Consider the following 15,650-nt stretch of genomic DNA (forward strand, 5'->3'; position numbering starts at 1 on the left):
AACTGACCGTAAAATCTCAAATTGCAGACACAGTTGCGATGCATGTATAACTTGCATGTATGGTGGTTGTTTTGATAAATGCATGCTGCAAACTTGGTGAAGCGGGGCTCGGGTCAATAACAGTCTTTAACTGGATATTAACAGAAAATAATCTGGCTTTTTGTGTATTAGAGAAAATTTGGAGTCTATAGGGAAATTACACTTGATTTGACTGTACACAAAAATCTGAGAACATAGCTTTCACTTTTAGGCATGTTATGTCTTCTTTTTACACAATAGGATGAGTATCTCAATGTCTACTCTGTGTGTTATAGAAACATTTGACTTTTACTCTAATAAACCCATCAGATCCATGATATCATTTTCCACGTGAAGTGAGAAGAAAAGATGTGAGAGGACAGAAATAAAACAAACAAAAAAAAAGAACTGCCAGCTCTATGTCTTCTCCGCAGAGATGAAAACTGACAGTGGCTGTGAACACTTTGACAGCGTAGTCAGCATGACCATGTCAAAGGAAGACAGACCTGGATAACCGCTAACATACATGAATAAATCTGAGATTGAAAACCAACTTCCTCCCATAAACACTGATTTGAACAACACACAGGCAGTGAAAGAGGAGATTTTCCAGACAGATAAGATGGATGCACACAAAGAGAGACATCAGGAGGAGAGGCAGGATTAAGTAAACAATAAAGATGGGTCTCCCTCCCCTTCACTGGGCAGCTCTGTCTTCTGGCAAACCAGCCTGGCAAGCGGCTGAAACAGGTAGAGCCAGCAGAGTGACTCAGCACCGAGCACTGGGACGTGACCCAGATCCACCACTGCTGTGCATTTCTGATGGAGAAGTGTCATCTGACCTGTCAGGACCCGCCATCACTCCAAATTCTTACTGACGTTCAGAGGCAACGAAGGAACAGCCTCCCTGGCACTACTTAGCAAGAAAGCCAACTCAGCTGATGCTCAAGGGGAAGGAGAGAGGGAGTGAGGTGGGAGGAAAGCTCCACTGTGTGTGTGTGTGTGTGTGTGTGTGTGTGTGTGTGTGTGTGTGTGTGTGTGTGTGTTTGTGTGTGTTTGTGTGCATGTGTGCAACTCTAAAGAGGTAACCTCCCAGAAAGGTTCCCAATAAGGTTCTTTCTAAAAAACAACAATGAGTTATCCTTCATAATTTTGCTGCACGGCTACAAGCACAAGCTGCTGACTTTCTCCTGACCCTTGCTGCATTGCTTATTGAACGCAGAGGCTTAAGGAGAATGATGAGCTTACATGCGTGCATGTGCAAAAGAAGTGGGCATGCAGCTTTATACACAGCGCACATACATTGTTTAAGTTCACACTAATATGAGATTACAACTCATTAACATTCTGAAGCGGTAATCAGATCTCATTGCAGAAAACTCGAAAAACAATGTTCTATTATGGAGAGCAGTGGATGCAGCGTGCTGAACGTGGAATGTAAAACACTCCTTTGAGATGAGACGTCCTGTGTTTTTCTTCAAAGCGTGTCTGCAAGAGGGGAAGGGGTGAGGAGGGGGAGGCTTGTAGTGGGAAAGTGAGGGCAGACAGAGCAGAGGTGGACAGAGAACTCGAGGGGGACTGTTACTTGATGATTTCTTGTGTTGAAAACAACTCATAAAAGCGCAAATGTGGCTCTTTTTGAAGGCTACTGGAGGACAGCTACATGTGGTCTGTATGAAAGGCCCAAAGCAGCATTCTGATACTGATCATTTTAAAGGAACAGTTTGACATTTTGAGAATACACCTGGCATGAGTTATGTCAGAAACTGATACCACTCTCATGTCTGTATGTTAGCTATGAAGTTGCATCAAGCAGCTGGTTAGCTTACCTCAGCATAAAGATGGGTAATAGGGGGAAACAGCTAGCCTGGTAACAAAATCTTCCTCTCAGTAATAATCTTTCATTGAATTACACAGAAAATGAACACAGTGAGTATTGCAGGCCAAAGCTAAAACAGAGAGCAGGTCTGTAAACTGTGATGGACGCTAACAATGTGTTGTGTCAAAGTCTGTTTCCCCATAAATTTGTGTTTCCCCTTATCTTAACCTGACCCCAGCCTAACCCCAACCAGTTATCTCTGCAATGTCTAACCATACCCTAACCTAAGCCCAAACCACAGCGGTGAAGGGCAGCAGTGCAGGCAGGGAATCACTATTCGATTTGGGTGATAGACTCATCATTTGTCGTTGTTCCTTTTATCTTCCAATTCAATTTGACTGATTTATGGATTTGTTTCCAACCTGTATGATCATCTGACCACTCGTGCATCTTGTCCCATATGATGTCTTTTAGGCGTTGTTGCTGTGTTTCAAAATTTCAAGCATTAACCTAATGAGTGCAGTGTCATTATCAGCAGGAATGATGACAAAACCAAAATATTTTGGCAAATGCACCTATTTGCTTTCTTACAGAGAGTCAGACGAGAGGATTGATACTACTCCAGTGGCTGCAATATGAAGCTAACAGCCAGCAGCCTGTTAGCATAGCTTGGCTCTGTTTGAAAGTAATAAAACCCACTGAACCCGAAACTCTAAAGCTCACTCATTAACATATTTTATCTTGTTTAATCCGTACAAACACAGTATGAAAAACAACATGCTGCATTTTATCTGGAGCTTTATTTGCTGCACTATTTTCTTGACAAACCCTCTAGTTCATGGCTGAATACATCACTTCATAAAACATTTCTAATCATGTGAAAATATATTCCTGATTTTAGACTGTTCTAAAATGCTATTTCTCCATAATAAGTAATTTTTCAACCTTGAGAGGCAAATAGAAAGAAACTCAGCAACTCAGAGTCCCTCATCAACCTTTGTGTGTTTGAGTGTTTTCAACTCTGTATCTGATGTTTTCCTGTGTGATATATTTCTGCGTGCTTTAAATCTGAATTGATGTGTGTTTTTGCGTGTCTCTGCGTTAGATAACACTCTTACAGCCACAGACATCTTCCCCAGCGCTCTGCCAGGCCTCCGTCTCCCAACATGGCAGCGCGTCTCTCCACTTGAATCTGATTGCACCGCACACCCCCTGCTGTCTAATGAGAGGATTAGACACTACATATTTGTTACAATCCCCCGTTGAAGTTACCCCTTCCTCTCCCTCTCTCTCTGTCTCCTCCTCCTCCATTCTGTCAGGCGCACTGCTGCGTTTATGGGTCTCTGTGGTTTAATAGAGTATCTCCTGGCCTGCTGACACATGGAAAGCGCAAACATTCACGCACGCGCAAATACAGCCTCTAAACGCCTACATACACCCCCACATGTGGGCACATAAACCCATGTAGACACACACACAAACCTAGCTCACACAGAGCAGAGAGGATTTTTATGCTAAAAGTCTTTTGGTTTTAAAAGCCCACAGTGCAGTAAACGGAGGGGCCTCTGTTTCCCTCTCACAAGCCGATTGTTCTCCGTTGTCTCTTGTGAGTGTGTACGTGATTGCGTGGTGGGCAGAGAAGGATCTGAGGATGATCACCACCATCCTCCCAGTTTGCAGATAAAGGCTATAAAGCTGAATCAGACCTGCCAGTATAATTACAGGCAGGAATCTGAAGAATGCTGTGATCTGAAATGAGCCTGACACCACGTATAGGGCCCCATGCAGCTGATTTACCCGCTCCCAGTGTGTGTGTGAGATTTTGACCTCGGTGGTAGGGGTGTCATTTGTTATAAATGATGCTTTTTCCACAGTTTAACTCATTGTACAATACACATGGTAGATTGCTGACTTAGCCTAACATAACGCTGGTTTTTGGAGACCCTGCAGTCGTGGGTCTCAAATACTTTTAGAACCCACTTTCTCCCGAACCCATGAGCTCCATGAGCTTATGTGTACATGTGTTTCTGAGGTTTACCATATACAGCCCGAGGTGTGCTGTGCTCTCCTTCATCCAGAACAGAGAGAGGCCATGTCACTTATCTGAGGAATTCACCCTGAACATCTCCTCTTCATAAACACTCTCCTGTGGAGCCCCCCCCCCCCCATGTGCTATGCGTTTGCTGTACGAATAGCAGACACCAAATCATATACAAGAGGGTATAACGCAATATCCATCATGCAAATCCTACGCGGTCCACATGTGCCACCTGGAAAAACTGCTCACATTGCTCACATAGCTCTCTGTCCTCGTGTTTTCAATGTCATGGCTTCACCAAACAGGTGGTCCTCATTAATGCTCGTCTCGAAAAAGGAGCCGAGACAAAGAGTAACACATGCGAGCATCTCTCATGACCTGATTGTGTGTTTCATATTGGTGGATTTTTTTTTTTAAACTCTATTTTCAGGGTAATGAGAAAGACATCAGATCTGCAGAAATTCCCAGCGGAGCAGTTCAAACCTCTTCTCCAGCTGTGACACATCTCCCCTTGTGTCTGGATTCGGAGGAACTGACAATGGTCTGTTGAGGTAGGGAAATGATTTGTCTCTACCTCACAAGGGCAGACCTGTATCTGACTGAAGCATAAAACATACACAGACATGGCGGCACAGAGAAAGGTTGTGTTTTACTCCTGAATGGAATTCCAGCTGCCTTGTTTCCGACTGATCTCAGCGATGAGGAGAATGTCAGACAGAGATAAGAATGGCACCTGGAGAATGCACTGGAGAGTGTGTTTGTGCTCTTCTGAAGATATGCGTGATATGAGCAAACATACAGTACTGTTACAGAGCTTTCTACCCAGCCCTGTGAAAGGTAGATAGATAGATAAGAAGATACAAGCATCGGCTGAATGTCTAAAATGTGAATACTTGTGTATTCTTGTCCAACTTGGACCAGGAAGTTGGAAAGACTGCAGATTAATCATTCAAATATTCTGCATACTGTATATCTGAGTAACTTGTGAGTGTGTGTGTGTGTGTGTGTGTGTGTGTGTGTGTGTGTGTGTGTGCCTCTAAGTGTACATTTCAGGAGCGTAATGTGACACCAGGGTCTCGCAGGGGGGGGACTGAATCTCTGACCCCATCTGATGCCGACTTCCAGACTCTCTAAAGGCCTCGCTGCTAATGGAACATGAACCCAGATGAATAGATGGTGGATGTACAGACAATAAGCCAATTAACCCCCCCGCTTCCAAGTACTAGACGATCAGAGAAGACGGCTAACCAAAGAGTGCGTGAAGAGCTGTATGACAAAAGATATTCTGGATCTATGTAATTGGACCTTTCCACGGGAGACATTTTGACTCTTCATAGCAGGACGCTATGAGAACTCATACTGTGACGTGTCAAAACATCTTAAATGAAAAAGCCTAATGATCCCACAGTGCTTCAAGCCTCGGACGGCTGAAGAAACGTTGACACAAGCTCAAAAACATTGCTTTCTGCCTCGGTCCCTGCCGTAACTCATTCAAAATACCAGCGCACTTTATCACATTATGTCACGGTTGTCTCATGCGGCCCGCATGTCAGATATGTTGTATATTTTACACGCACAGGTGCACATCGGACACACGCACACACACCCACACATGCTTGGCTCAGTTATGTGAAAGCGTTGTTGTCAATGATTTCCGCGTTGTCTGTTTTGTGTTGTTATTTCATACACGCAGTACTTATCCACAAAAAAGTTGATCATAAACACACAGTATCTGACAATATCCCTTTTTACCAGCATGAATCATTATCCGTGTCATGTTTAGACGACTGTGTGTCACAAAATACGAGCTGTTTTCTCAGCTCTTGACTCAACATCAACAATGTCTATCAAAGTCTTCAAAAAGCAGAATATTTGGATGAGAGTAAGCAGAGAAACCTGGAATTAATTACACAGTGTGCAGATTTACAACTTTCTGTGTCATTGCTGACATTTTCACAATGTCAACAATTCCAGCTAAGATAATCTGACCCCACTGTAAATTGTGAGTTTGTTTTAGGCCAGCCTGGCAAAGCAGCACAGACACACACCCCTTCTATCTCCCCTTGCTTGCTTGCTTGTGTTGCACTGTATACCGTATTTATATTGAACATAACCGGGAGATTTGGATTGATCTTCAAATACCCTCCAGTTTTGGCAAAGGTCATGTTTTTATCTCCGCTTCATATCAGTAGATTGGATACTAACTGTCCAATCCATCTTTGTGTTACGTGAACTCATTAACAATGCATCTGGAAAGCATATAACCATTAAGGCCTGGCAGCCGGGACAGCTCCACCCTCACAGACTCCTAGCTGGCTTCAACTGCACTGCTGTAAAGTGTGCAGCACGTATCACAGAGCCTGTAGACGCATCTCATGGTTTATCCATTTCACATGTGCGGTGGTACATCTATTATTTCTAAACGCTAATCGAGTACTAATGCCACACTGTTGCATTGTTCATGTCTTTCCTTCATCTCCACAAGGCTCTGTATGTATTGTACATTCCTCAGTCACAGCTCCATCTGTTTGTAGGAAGAATGGAGAGGCCCTCAGCATACCCCTGAGAGGTTTAAAGTATGCCGGCCTCCTGCAGTCTCCCAGCAAACACACGGAATACTCCAATCTGCTCTGGCAGGCCGGTTTTAATTCAGCCTGGGCCTCATGAGGAGGTGAACCAGCTGGACCCCAGCCAGTTAAATGGCTCAAACTAACAGCCATGAGCCATCAGAGGACATCACCCTCACCGCCTTCGGTCCTCTCTCTGACACTGTTCATGATGTGTTTGTAAAATGCGACCTTGTATCCAGTGGCAGGGGAGCATACAATCCTCGTGTTTGTGGGAAATATGACCACCAATCTGCCACCTTTACTCTGCAGTTTCTTTCATTTCCCTTGGATGACTCATCCATTTTCCTCGCCCTTTTCTCCCCCTTTATTGCTTGAAGCTTTCACTGAGAACCATCGCTGGCAGTGTGGCCCTTCTGCAGGCACTGCCTCTGATTTACTGATTGATTTTAGCATTAACGACCAGCCCCTCCTCCCCACTCTCCCAAACACACACAAGTGGACACCCACACATTTATTGGCGGGCCTCTCCTGTGGCTTTAAGATAAAGCAGTTACAAGCTGAGCCTGGAAGCTGGAGTCTTTGATAATGCATGGCTGCAGGTAGAGTACAGTTGTGTGCATGAAAGAGTGGAAAAGGTGAATTTCTGTCTCGTTGCTGTTGGCAGAATTTCCTCTCCAAACTTACGGCAATACAGATTTCTAAAGCAAGCCTGGACATCGCATGTAGAGTTGTCTGTAGACCTTTTTTAGGCTAAAATCAATCTTACAATGACTTATTTCACAAAGTCAGTGAGTTGGATTGGTTGCATGACTGGCTTTATCTGAAGTTAAAGATTGCAGAGTAGAAAATAACCTCTCCTTAAAGAGGCTGTAATAGATATTTTTATCATGACAACATGTAAGATGACTAAGTGAACACTGTCTCACAATGTGAGAGGGGTCGCTCACAGCATCGTTTTTGGCAGCGGTAGCCAGTTTTCATAGGAAAACCACTGAAAACACACTGTGTGCTATCTGCTCAGCACTAACAAGCACAGCGGCTAAAGAGCCAGATATTTCTAACAGGAACATTGGGCTTAGATTCACCAGGTGGCCAGAAGCACTCCAAATAAAATTACAGTGTTCCTCTTCAACAGCTGGGCGTGTAAAGTTCGCCATATCAACTGAGAAGGTAAGCTACATCAATGTTGTGCTCATAACTTGTTTCTGCTGCCTCCAAGTGGCCAAATACATCAGTTGTTAGAGGTTTAAAGTGAGACTGCAGAACATTTAAAATAAGTAAAAGCACACTTATTCTCCTACAGTTGAAAAGTAGAGCTCCTAAGCAATGAAGTAAATCCTTATAGACATAATAAAGGACACTGATCCGATCGATTTGAAATGAATAAATCAGTAAATTCAGTATCACATGGCGAAACGGAGTAAGGAAATGAGGAGTTAAATAACAGTAAGTCCACTCTGCCATTTTTTCAGTTGGGTCCACTGGGTCAAAGTGGATAATAGCAACCACAAGCTAACAAACCATTAACCTGCTGCTAACTGAAACATGACACACATACAGACCCCAGCCTAATTCCAAAATATCGACACATCTCTCATAGTGATACTTCATCATGTTATATTATAGAGGTCCTTTATAGGGCCTGTGACAGGAGAGTATTTAAGAACAACTATTCCACCAGGAGGCAATAATACCATTTTAGTTCTTCTACGAGGAACAATCAGACTGCCAGGCGGGTTTTAGTTTCAGGATTTTAGTTAACCTTACTGCAAGAAAGGACTGTTTGTTGTAACTGCTGACACAACTACACTGAGCAACTACAGGGAGACACACTGGCTACTGTCAGGACTGATGGTATAAAGCAGCTACTGTGCAATAACTGAAGCCATCCTGGTGAGCTGAAAATGGTCAGTACTGATGTGAGGATGCTGACACAGCTGTATAGAAACTGGCTTGTCGCACACTTATCAAAATTTGTGACTGTGACCTTGCATGTCCTCTGCAGTGTCTTGAAGTTTCATTGTTAGAAAGAACTACAGAGGGAGCTGATGTTGAATAACATAAAGGTTTATGACATGATGTCTGGGGGCATGAAAAGGGCTTCAAACCAGAACTTTGCTTCAACACACCAGAGAAAAAAAAAGTGCAAACAATCAAGACAACGCTTTTCCCTCATAGATGTCCCCTACAGACAAGAGATAAGACAACCAATAACACACACAAATGTTTATTCTGCTTGAGGACTAAGCATAAACTTCTTTTTTATTTTTTTACATTGAGAAATTAATGGGTTGCATCTCTAACTCTACATAAAGGAAACTGTCTGCTTTGGCCTCATAAACCTGGCGCTGCGACGACATGATAATCTTAAGGAGGCAGTGGGTGGACGGATGGACACATGATAATCTTTTAGGCAGTGGACAAAATCTTCATTTAGGAAATGGCCAGAGTACTTCTTGGCAACGTGCTCTATCCTTCTCAGACAGAGGGAGACAGTGTGTGTGTGTGTGTGAGAGAGAGAGAGAGAATGTGAGACAGATCACTGCATGGGGAGAGCTGGGGGGGATGGATGGAGTCTTACAAGGAAAAGATCTGCTGAGGGCAAATTTCCATTATGCCAAAGTCTGAGGAAAAAAAAAACAAATGAAAAACTTCACCCTGCCCAGCAGTTACATCACAATGACCCTCAGAACACAGAACTCCAGCAGGTCTCTGTGCGGCATTGGACCATACTCATTACCAAGACAAGCGTCTTCTACACTTCAAGGCCCCTCCGACAGAGCTAATGAGAAACAACGTACTGGTTGATATTTAACACTGCAAGTTTTAGCTGATTACATCAAACGCTGCCTGCATCCAATGGTCAGCTTTAAGGAATTAGTCAATGAACAGGTATGTGAAACTTGAACTACACATGCTGACATATGAATAGTAACAAATAGAAGAGTGCCCTCCAGTGGTGGAAAAAAACTATGCCATCGACTCACAGCAAAACTCATCTCAACCTGGGTCGCATGTGAATCCTGCCGGGGGCCAAGTCACATTACAGGCCTCCTCAAGAAGCTCACATGCTTGTCATCTAACATTTATTCAGGCTAAATAACTGTGTAATCCTTGTTTCAACTATTAAAGTCAACAAGTCACGGTCTCTTAAATGTGTTTACCAGGTTGTATTTGAAGAGAGGTTAAAAGTTGTCAGATGAGTGAGAGACACACACAAAACGTGTGTGTGCTGAATATGTGTCAACTTCGCCTTTGACATGAAAATGAACAAATTCAGATAAAATATTGAATGTTTTTATTGCAATACAGAAGAGTTCAACACTACATACAATGTCTTTTTTCCCCCATTTTAACCAAAAATCTTCCACCTTGTCCCAAACACAGTACAATAAGAGCCGGTTGTAACTAAAGTACATGAAGTGCTGCTACGCTGTACAAAGGTAATATATCATCCATTGAGTTTCACAGATGAAAATACCACATGAAGGTTTTGAGTGTGCTAGTTTCATTTCCAGCTTCATTTAATGATGTCCGCCACAAAAAAAAAGTTTGAGAAGATCCTGTGTGTGCTATCCTGATTTCTTACCCTTCAAGAACTTTAAAGAAGAAGGCGAGGCTCCATGGCTGATAGAGCCTTCAGTCTACAAAGTCCTGCCCTTCGATCTTCTGCATGAGAAGCATTTTTAGCTTGAAGTGAACACATTTGGGGAGTTAGCTCATTCCAGTGTGATGAAAATGCCATCTTTCTTCCTTCTTTCAAAAGACTGATGTGCAGTTGACAGTTCAGATTTAATAAAGTGAGTAGTTATATGCCTCTTTTGATCTATTTTCTCTGATATCTCTGCAAGCAAACTCAGGGTCAGTGACTGTATTCACAACTGGAAGGTGGCGGAGGTCTGTGACATTGCGTTGTAAATGAAAGTGTTGCTCAAAGGCACAAACTGGTGGCTGATGATCTTGATGGCCTCCTGAGCAGCAGATCCTATAGAAACACATTGACAAATAAGAAACATGGATTTATTAGCAGTAGCTGTAGGTGTTACATAGACTGTGTATTAGCTTTTCAATCAATTTAAGAAGAGTGCTACGTTATTACCTCCCAGAAACGCAGCAACTGTGTGTGGCTCCGCTGCACCATATCGACAGCTGTGGGTTACGACAAGGGTAAAAAAGTTATTTGGCACAGTCTTTAAGAATCAGTCCCATCAGTAAATCAAGCAGCGACCGTGACTTACAACTCATGGATGTAATCGTCTTTGATGTTGACATTGAGGCTGTACTCCTGCAGAAGGCTGTTCACACAGAGCTTCAGTTTGCTGATATCTTCCTCCACCTGGTAGTTATAAACTCCTGGTAAAAAGAAATGAGACTAATGAAATATTTTCTTCCATCTACTGGCATCAGGAGAAATTAGCAACATACATTCTGCAGGGTCAAAACAGACTCTGATGTGTACGGTAGAGTTTCTATGCGTGATAGTATTGAAGGTATTCTCTCGATACACCTGCCAGCCTCTTTCGACATCACTGCTGGGTCGCCCCAGAGCTTTAGGGATGATGCCAATATTTAAGTGTTGAAAAGAAAAATGCAGCTGCAGTGCTCACCGCCTGCAGGTCGCGAAAGTATTTTTAAATTCTAGCAGCTACAACTTCCTCTTTTCACTTTTAGGTGGCCACATCAACGAAGTACCACACACACACACACACAAAACAATTTATCTGTATAATGCGTATAAACCTTAGCTGTACCTGGGTAGCGGGAGTGCTGCTGATAGAAGCGATCAACACCGCGGAGCATGAGGTAGAAGACCATCTCGCTATCTGGATTGTCCATGCATGAGGCTGAGGATGCACAGCTATCGTTAATAAGTGAACAGGCTTTATGCTTATCAGAGGAGAAAACAGTGGTGAGAGTTGGCTCAAATACAGGAAATGAACAAGACTGAGGAGTTTGATCAGAGAGAAAATGAATCTCCGACTTACTGATTTCATCTTTATTTACTGAATCCACACTGTATTCTTCAGCCAAAGATCTGCAGCGCACCACCCTCAGAAAGGATGAATTCTTACCTACACACCGACGTCAGAGCCTACAGTTAGGGATAAACTTGTATGCAGGCTGAGTTCTCATGCAGTGACAGTTGCTGCGTGATGGCAAAACATGACAGAGACGACGCTTTCAAGTGCTTCTGACACATAACAAAATTGAACTGAAGAGGAATGAGTAGTGTCAGGTAGCTTTGAGTCACACCTTACACCAACGTGTGTGTACATACATGTACGTCTAAAAGATCCTCAGTGGCTTCTTTACACGGATTATACACTAATTACCATTAATTACTGGATCAGACAGTGTAATTAAAGGCTGCATTATTTCAACTAGAGACATTTAACCAACTCTCAGGCGTTACATAACGAAACCCAAACTCTGTGTAAAGTTAATCAGGTACACACACTGATCGTGACTGAATATAAAATGTGAAGGTAATACTTGTTAGTTGAAGAACGGGTCACTTACAGAACAGCTTGATGTCCTTTTCAGAGATGCTCTCTGGTGGCTGGTGGAAAGTAAAAGTAATTTCAGTGGAAATGCATTTTCAAGGATCAATGCGTCAGATCTAGGAAAGTACATGTGATGCATTTTTTCCTAAAAACTCACATTCAGTGACTACATGGGTTTACAACATACCTTTCCAACAGACTGCAGTAGACATTCTACATGCTTAGAAACAGCTGCTGCATCCTGCATGGCCTTTTCCCTGTAACTGGAATAAAACAAAAAATGAATGGCAACACGACCACAAACTCACATTATGAAACCATACACTATTAGAAAGACAGACATGGAGCTGAATTAACTGTTGCATCAGAGAAGCTTTCTAGTACTTTTCAGTTGCTTGTTTCCTTTATAAATGTATCCATACAGCTTGCACCCGCCTTACACATTTTGAAGATTGATGAACTTCTGGGAATCTGCGATCATATCTGGGATGGTCCCTCGCACGGGGAGGCTTCCATTGCCTTCGTTGAGAACAAAGTCTTTCAAAGCTCGCAGCATCACCCAGAAGGACAGAGTCTGTGAAACACACACCAACAGAAAGCATTCACCAGCGTGAAAAAGAAATAATCACAGTAGCTTCTTCAACTATGAAACTATGTTTGTATTTTTAGTCTAAAGACTTGTGATGACCTGTGATGTGATGTTATTACACTGCTCACAATTGAAGAGGTCTTCAACAGCACTAGGAATCTGCAGAAAAAGAGAGACATTACTAGAGTCTCACCAGACTTAACTGTCAGCTGTCACACTACAGAAAACTGATTAAAGGGTGATGTATGTTGTATTTGAGATTTGGCACCTTGGTTGGGTTCAAAGCAGTATTGACATTCTTAATAGCTTCCTCAAAGTTTTCTTCATCCTCTGCGACACCGTTCTCATTCTTCAGGATCCCTGAAGGAACCCAAAATAAGAAACAGGTAAGTTTGACTCACACAACAAAGTCACTGAATTTCTGGATAACCACAGCGCAGATGTTCACAGATACCTTCCCGAATAACCTGCTTGAAGGCCTCTTTCTCCTTGTAGTTTTTTGGTGGCTGATAGTTGTGCTACAACAAAAACAGCAGCAGAGTGACATTTTATTGGACAGCAACACTAACAAAAACCCTTAAGAATAAATATCAGTGTTGCAGTATTTGTCACAGAGGAGGCCACAGAAATGTACTATACCTCACTGAGCCATTTCTCCAAGAATTTAGCAACAATGATAACCCACGGTGTGTGACTGTGATCCTACAGGTGAAATAAAGAACGGGAAGGCGTGCTATGAGTTGTGTAAAGCTTGGATGGTTTTAAACTGATAAATGTGCATACACAAGTGTGCTGACACCAAAGCACACACCTTCTTGTCCATGCTGTCAAGGTCGTAGGACTCAATGTGGTTCTTGAATTCGGCGAAAGGCTCGTCCAACCTCAGGTCTTCCAAGGCACTGTCTGGGTGAGATTCAATCACTGGAGAGAAAGGTGGTAAAATATATTATATACAAATCTAATTATATGTGTAAACTATGAGCCACAGTGAAATGACCATAGTACCAAAAACTGTGGATACTGGCAGATATGAAGTACCTCAGGCAAACACTATAGAGGCTAATTCCTGACATGTTATCTCACACAGTTTCATGGGTTTGTAAACTCAAAGCATTAGACAGATATACATATAATACCGATTAAAAATTTAAATTAAAAGTTGTTAAGTGTCATAATAAGAAAACATTAGGAATCAAAGTGAAACGCTGGGGAACTGACCTGTATGTTCCTGCACCACTAGCCTCATGTAGCCAATCAGGCCGTAGCTTTTACAGACAAGGAAAGGTACAGAGGCGCTGTACAGAACCGAACCGAGCCTCAAACACGTGCTGTTGAATTTTAGACAAAATCAGAAATTAACTGGACAGAGAAGGATACAGTAACAAATCAAGCCAATTATTATTATATGTGATTAATTTAGATTAATTAGTCAGAGAGCATAATTTGATTCACCTCTTAATTGCTTGACAGCCCCATTTCCTATACATTTACTCATTAACTCTTCTGTCACAAAAAAAATGTGAAGAGTAAAAAATAACTGTACTTCATACCTTTCTGGCAACTGGACACCGATGACGATGGTAAACCTGTGGAAAAACTCTGGATCATTGTCCAGAAGCTTGTCTGGACTCTGCAAGAGCAGCAAAGAATTAAGAGGGATGAGTGTCCCTATCAGCGTGATGATGCTGATGAATACATTTACATATCTACACACACAAAACATCTGTGGCACCAAGTCAAAACTTTAATAACACCAACCTCCTCGACAAAGTTTCCAGAGACATCACTGTTCAGCTCTTGTAGCAGCTCAGTGGCGGCCTGTGCTCTGTTCTGCAACATAAAAAAAACTAAGGTCATACAAATATGCAAATGCTTTCTTCTTCCTGACAGAATATTAAAGGTTTTTGAGTTACCAAGGAGGAGAGATGGAGATGCAAGGGGCAGGTGGAAAATAGGAAAATATGCAATATGCATCTATGCAATTATGAAAGAGAAAGGCATATAAAACATGAATTCATTCATACTGGCATCGCATACCTTTCCAATGCTGGTGCTGCTAAGGAAAAAGCTGCAAGACAAGATCAAGAGGTCAACCATGAATACACAAGCAAGACTACACGTCTCATTTTTAGCTTACATCAACTCTCAAAACAACTGTAGTCTTACTTGTTTCCAACATCTTCACCGGAAACTGTGTGCCCATCAACTATGGTAAATGCTCCAATACCTGGCAAAGAGATCAGCTGATTCAGTCAGAAAGATGCTTTCATCAACACCTGCAGCACCAACACAGAGCCACGTCTGTTTACCTGGGAGTACTAAGTTCTTCAGTATTTCTGTTCCAGTTGCTGTGGCGTTGATCAGACAAACATGTGCGTTCTCCAGTGCCTCCTGACCATGGTCACCCCAAAGCCTGAGAACATGACATGGACATGTGTTGCCATCTAGTGACACCATTCATCCTCTACCACAATACGGCACTTTACAAGAATGACTTAGCTAGTGTCATGATTGATAATTGACTGCCTTGTATTGTTACACTCGTTTAACCATCAAACGCAGTCAATAAAAAATATGCAGGGCTAGCGACAGTCACTACTTAGATAAGATGGCAATTTTGAGGGTCTAACAAACGCCAAACAGAAAAACATTAATCCCATTACCCATACAGCTAATGTGCTAGCTCGCCGATGCTGTTTTAACTACAACGTACAGAGTAAGCTAACGCTAGCTAACGTTAGCACTGCTGTCCCACCAGTGTCTCTGCTGTGACCTCTCAGATAGACTAAGCAGAGCATTTAGCTCAGGGAACATCGGGGTATTTTTGTGAAATCTACGATATAGTTTAAATCTACCTGAGTTGCCTGTCGTATTTCTGCTCTTTTGAGGTTTTGGTGGCTGCCATGGTTATCTTCCGAGTGAGTGACATCTATAGACGCATTTTAACTTCCTCATCCACAGATTCGGCACAGACATGGCGGCGGGAAAATTCAGTTCCGTACTTTCGACACAAAAACTCGCCGTGTTTACCAAGCACGGAGGCTTGAAGTGGCATAAGATGCTGTTAAATTCTGATTTAAATATTGAGTTAGCACCACAGTCAGAGAGGCTT

The 15,650-nt window shown here is 42.5% G+C and overlaps 1 protein-coding gene across 1 annotated transcript; it reads right to left on the minus strand.

Annotated features, from left to right (window-relative positions):
• Positions 1–9,728: 9,728 nt before the first annotated feature.
• On the minus strand, positions 9,729–15,485 carry nae1 (nedd8 activating enzyme E1 subunit 1). The gene is made up of 20 exons (XM_076730038.1): positions 15,394–15,485; positions 14,848–14,951; positions 14,705–14,765; positions 14,576–14,606; positions 14,297–14,368; positions 14,089–14,168; positions 13,757–13,866; positions 13,350–13,459; positions 13,178–13,240; positions 12,993–13,056; positions 12,807–12,898; positions 12,638–12,697; positions 12,390–12,523; positions 12,137–12,212; positions 11,966–12,005; positions 11,431–11,517; positions 11,197–11,289; positions 10,684–10,798; positions 10,545–10,594; positions 9,729–10,430 (listed from the first exon to the last, which is right to left on the minus strand). The coding sequence occupies exons 1-20, from the start codon at positions 15,465–15,467 to the stop codon at positions 10,321–10,323; spliced, it is 1,626 nt and encodes a 541-aa protein (XP_076586153.1). The 5' UTR covers positions 15,468–15,485; the 3' UTR covers positions 9,729–10,320.
• Positions 15,486–15,650: the final 165 nt, after the last annotated feature.

Source organism: Chaetodon auriga, chromosome 1 (genome assembly GCF_051107435.1).
Source record: "Chaetodon auriga isolate fChaAug3 chromosome 1, fChaAug3.hap1, whole genome shotgun sequence".
Lineage (NCBI taxonomy): Eukaryota > Metazoa > Chordata > Actinopteri > Chaetodontiformes > Chaetodontidae > Chaetodon > Chaetodon auriga.

What these genes read in the sequence shown, in the direction of transcription:
- nae1 (XM_076730038.1), bottom strand. Translation starts at nt 15,467, where the DNA reads ATGTCACTCACTCGGAAGATAACCATGGCAGCCACCAAAACCTCAAAA. An exon ending in AGTGGTGCAGGAACATACAG is followed by an intron (nt 13,460 to 13,756) that starts GTCAGTTCCCCA and finishes CTTTCTCTCCAG; the next exon opens with TGATTGAATCTCACCCAGAC. An exon ending in TTGACAGCATGGACAAGAAG is followed by an intron (nt 13,241 to 13,349) that starts GTGTGTGCTTTG and finishes TTTCACCTGTAG; the next exon opens with GATCACAGTCACACACCGTG.